Source organism: Eurypyga helias, unplaced genomic scaffold, assembly GCF_000690775.1.
Source record: "Eurypyga helias isolate BGI_N326 unplaced genomic scaffold, ASM69077v1 scaffold26326, whole genome shotgun sequence".
Classification (NCBI taxonomy): domain Eukaryota; kingdom Metazoa; phylum Chordata; class Aves; order Eurypygiformes; family Eurypygidae; genus Eurypyga; species Eurypyga helias.
The window spans coordinates 1-4,123 of record NW_010257609.1 but is presented as its reverse complement, the minus strand read 5'-3'; the positions used below and the strand labels follow the sequence as shown (position 1 = coordinate 4,123).

The window sequence follows — 4,123 nt, the reverse complement described above, 5'->3', positions numbered from 1 at the left end:
CTGCTTTGATCCCATGTAGCCTCGACCGCTGAAACCCAGCCGCTGCAGAGCTGGCTCCAGCTTCATGTACATGCGCTGCCCCAGCCTGTGGTACACAGCCAGGGGCCACAGCAGGATGAAGAGCACTGAGGTAGGTGGGAAGGCCGGTTAGAAGGTTGTTCAGGGTGCTGCTGGGCAAACACCCTGCCCCTTCTGCGAGGCAGTACGACACACAGTACGCGAGATCCGAGCGCTGCAGGCAGTCTGAACTGGTGCAATCACCTCTGCCAGTTCAACAAAACTGCGAGGCCAAACTCTTCGTGCTCAGATCTATAGCTACGAAGCTCTCAAACATGTTCTCTCTGGACCAGAGACCTTAGAGTCCTGGTCAAGAACCACCACATTCCTGGCAGAACGTATCCTTTTAAATTTTAAAGCCATTCACACAAGCTTTCCTTTCGAGCAGAAGAGCCCCGTCCCTCGGCCATTCAGATCCCACCCATCTCCACCCCTTTTTCCCTGTCAGTCTGTACTGGCACAGAGCTCTACTTACACAGCAGGTACGAGAGCAGGAGCCCAGGGATATACCGGCCCAGGACAGCCAGGAACGTAAAGACTCCGCACACTAGAAGGCAAAACTGGAGACACAGGAGACAGTGAGTTTCCAGGGTGAAGCAGTGGATTCACGCAGTTCCTTGCCCTCTGCAGACGCCAGGGCAAGGCACAGCTCCAACGACAGCGAAGACGTCCTAGCGCCCCACTGCCCCGCTCTGGGACCAGCACAGACACCGGCGGCATCTGGCCTCACAGCGGCAGGCAGCACGCCAAGGCCTCCGCCTCGGCATATGAGGAGCAGGTACGCTAAAAGCAAGGAAGGGGCTAAAGACCAAACTCTCTGAGGTGCAAAGGGCAAGGACAGTACCACCGGGTTACGGGTTCCTCTTTGCATAAGCCTCAAAACCGAGAAGGAAAGCAGGCTTGACACACTTTCTCCAGCTGTTAAAAGCCAACTCTTGTCTGTCAACAAGAGTTTGACAGACACTTCAAAAAGCTAGAAACCTCCAGAAGGAGCAGCTACATTTTCCCTTCTCCAGTGCAATCAACATGCCGACACTTGTTTTCTCCTCCCTCCTCCCCAGCCCAATTATTTGGCCTATGCTTTCATCCCTCCCCACCACTCGACAGCCATGTTATTGTGAGAGGCCTCCTGTGAGTCTGAGCACCTTGGGCCAGTGCCGGGTGCCACCACAAAGGACACCAACGGGCGGCAGAGGCTCCACCTCCAGCACTTTATTTGCTGAGGTCTGTACATTCTTACCTTTCCAGGGTTCTGCCTCTTGAAAATGAAGAGATTACTTAAGAAGTTGGTCCCAGCCACCCATCCTTCAGCCAAATGGTGACAGAGCTCTGGCACGCTGAGCAGCCGAGGGTGGACGTATCCCCAGCTACGATGAAGGCAAGAATTCAGGAACAGACACTACAGTATCAGTGCAGCAGACACCCGTCTCACTACCACCTTCTCTTCTCCCCCAGCTGCTGATCCCCAGAGAGGAGGCTCGGCCTATGGTTCAAACCACCACCTTGCCAAAAGCAGCACTCCTACACCCCGTTCTACCAGCGTCCCGGTCCTCCCACAGCAGCTAAGGAGCAGCTAAGGAGCTAATAACTTCAGTCATGCGGTCTTTTGGCTCAGACTAGTTTCCACGCTGCTGGAAGGCGAGGGCAGCGCAGAGGCACATCAAACAAATCCGTTTGCTTTTTCTGCACGTATTTGGCCAACTGCAACCCCCAAGGATTCAGCATCAGGTTTAAGAGCAGCCTCCTCCCTCACTTCATCTACTCAGTTACTACGGAGGCACCATCTTGGCGAGTTCTGTTACTGCTTTTTAACTGCTCATCACAAGCACCTGAAGGCGGGGAGGAGCAATTCCTGTAGTACCAGGGCCTCTTGCACAAAACAGATGTCAAAATTGCTGTTTGGCAAGAGCTCAAGCGGTTGAATGAGGAGCTGAGCGTCCAGTGCAGCTCGGCGGTGCAGGCGGGCAGAAAGGTGTGCCCAGAACGAGGAAGGTGCTCTTAGTAAGACACCACCCCGGCGTTTCTCAACCAGTATGAACGCTGCAGTCAGACCATAACTATGCAGTAACAGCTCCTGGGACAAGCCTCTTTACACATTGCCTGTGGAGTCCCAGAAGCCTTCATTATTTCGAAAGAGAGAGTTGTTTTCCTGGTACTGGAAGCCCGTACAAAAGGAATTGCTTTTAAGGCAGCACCTCTGACTTAGGGGGGTGGCAGCAGGGGAACTTTTACAACAGGTACTGGAGGGCAGCATGAGGCAAAGCTTAAAATATAATGGCTTGGGCAAGTCAAAAACTTGTGATAACGGCTGGACAGAGTCCAGGGCTCCATCCTCTTTCCACTAAGCAGCTCCCTTCTCCCCCTTCCATCCTTGCTCCAAGGAGCCAACGCTACAGGCACGTGCAGGTAGCAATCACGTGGTATCGCAGCACTGAACAGCAGAGGATTCAATTAGTGTCCTACCTCTCATTGTCTAATTCGTCAGGTCTTGCTGCTAAAATATTAAGAACAGACACTGCATTAGTTGCAAGGAATTTGCCAGGAGAACGCTTAGCTCTTGGGATTTGAGTAAAGCTTTAACGAGCTGGGGAATACCTGGAAAAGACCATAGCTGTAACTAAGAACCAGAGGCGTCGCTCCGTAACACATTTTGGATGGGCACACGCACCAGTACAGGACTGCAAAGAGTCTCTGTGTTTGCTGGACACTGAGGGCTGCTCTGGTGTGTGACAGGGAGCAGCAAAACCTGCCACCTCCACCGCCCTCCCCTCCCCTGCACACGCCCCGCTGGCGACAGAAGAACAGCTCGCTGAAAGGCATCAGATTTGAGTCTTTTGACACGTTCTGACCCAAGCTGGGATTTGAAAAGCTGGGTGTAGCAGTTATCCCGACACATGGAAATCAGGGTTATGAGGGTGCTGGGCAGGCACTTCCTCACCACTTCAGGTACAGAGCCTGAGCCGAGCTGCTGCTAGACACCGAGGAAAGCTTCGGGGTCTTCCCAAAAACTACAGAGAACACTGCTTGAAGCAGGATGCTGGGAGCGGTACTGGGTGGTGAGTCAGGGAACCACCCACCAGCCAACCTTCCATGCAAAGCCAGCGAAACCCTGAGCTGCTGGGGACAGCAGTATTCACCAGCAACGACAGCTAGAACCCCTTCGTTTACTGAAACCTTACACCAGCTTCATTAACTGCTAGGATGCCTCTCTCTTCAGAGAAATCTCTCCTCAACAGCAGGGCTGGGACCCCTCTTCATCCTAAAGCACAAAACTGGTTTAATACAGACCCTGAGGAGAAATCCTGACACATTCCACATGTGCTTCACCTTCTTGCTCCTCTACTGAATGCTCGGAAAGTGAATCACTGCTCCAAAACCTGCACCCCTTCACGGACACCAGATGTCTCAAGATGAGGAGACAAACACCACTGTCACAATCACAAAAAACTCTTCTGATGTTTGTCCAGCTCCAGGGAGAATGTGCCTACAGCGTTCTCGCCTGCTTCTAGACTCACTAAGCTAAAGACAAGGATTTTAATCATTTAACTCCAAATGATGCAGAGCCTCTGTCATTCCAGGGCCAAAGCCGGTGCTGGATCTGCTGGTATCAACTCAAATGTTACAACTTACCTCCAATTTCAGGCCAGATTCTGTTCTTCCACTGATCTAGACAAACTACTACCATGAGGGTAAACGCAACCAGGAAGAGCAAGCGAAGAGAAGTCAAAGCAAAAAACCTACAGGGAAGAAACAAAGAAATCGGTACCGACCAGATCTGTGCGCAAGGGGAACGCCAACCTGCCTGGTGCGGGGCTTATCGGGCAAGTGCCGTCAGGGACCCTTATCTCTCTGCCCGTGCCGCTCTTCGCACGCCAGCCCGTGTTACAGCTCCCCGGCCAGAGGCCAGCAGAGCCCACTGCCCTTCCCCCACCGCCCACGGGACAGCTCGGGGCTCGCTGGTTAGTTTTAGGCTTTAAGGTAACAGCGAAAACGTGCTGGGAGGGACAGAGCTGACGCAGACACCAGCACCTCCAGGTTCCTCGAGCTCCTAGGCCAGTGGTCAGGT

At 53.1% G+C, this 4,123-nt stretch overlaps 1 protein-coding gene across 1 annotated transcript in view; it reads right to left on the bottom strand.

The window, feature by feature from the left end:
* The window catches only part of FAM134C (family with sequence similarity 134, member C), a gene marked incomplete at both ends in the record, with an annotated part of 5,491 nt that extends 1,697 nt beyond the window's left edge, over nucleotides 1-3,794 (bottom strand). The window contains 5 exon segments of the mRNA XM_010154088.1: nucleotides 1-125; nucleotides 533-617; nucleotides 1,298-1,424; nucleotides 2,521-2,551; nucleotides 3,688-3,794. The exon segment at nucleotides 1-125 is cut by the window's left edge and continues 7 nt beyond it. Of these exon segments, the coding sequence (XP_010152390.1) occupies nucleotides 1-125; nucleotides 533-617; nucleotides 1,298-1,424; nucleotides 2,521-2,551; nucleotides 3,688-3,794 (475 nt within the window).
* Nucleotides 3,795-4,123: the final 329 nt, after the last annotated feature.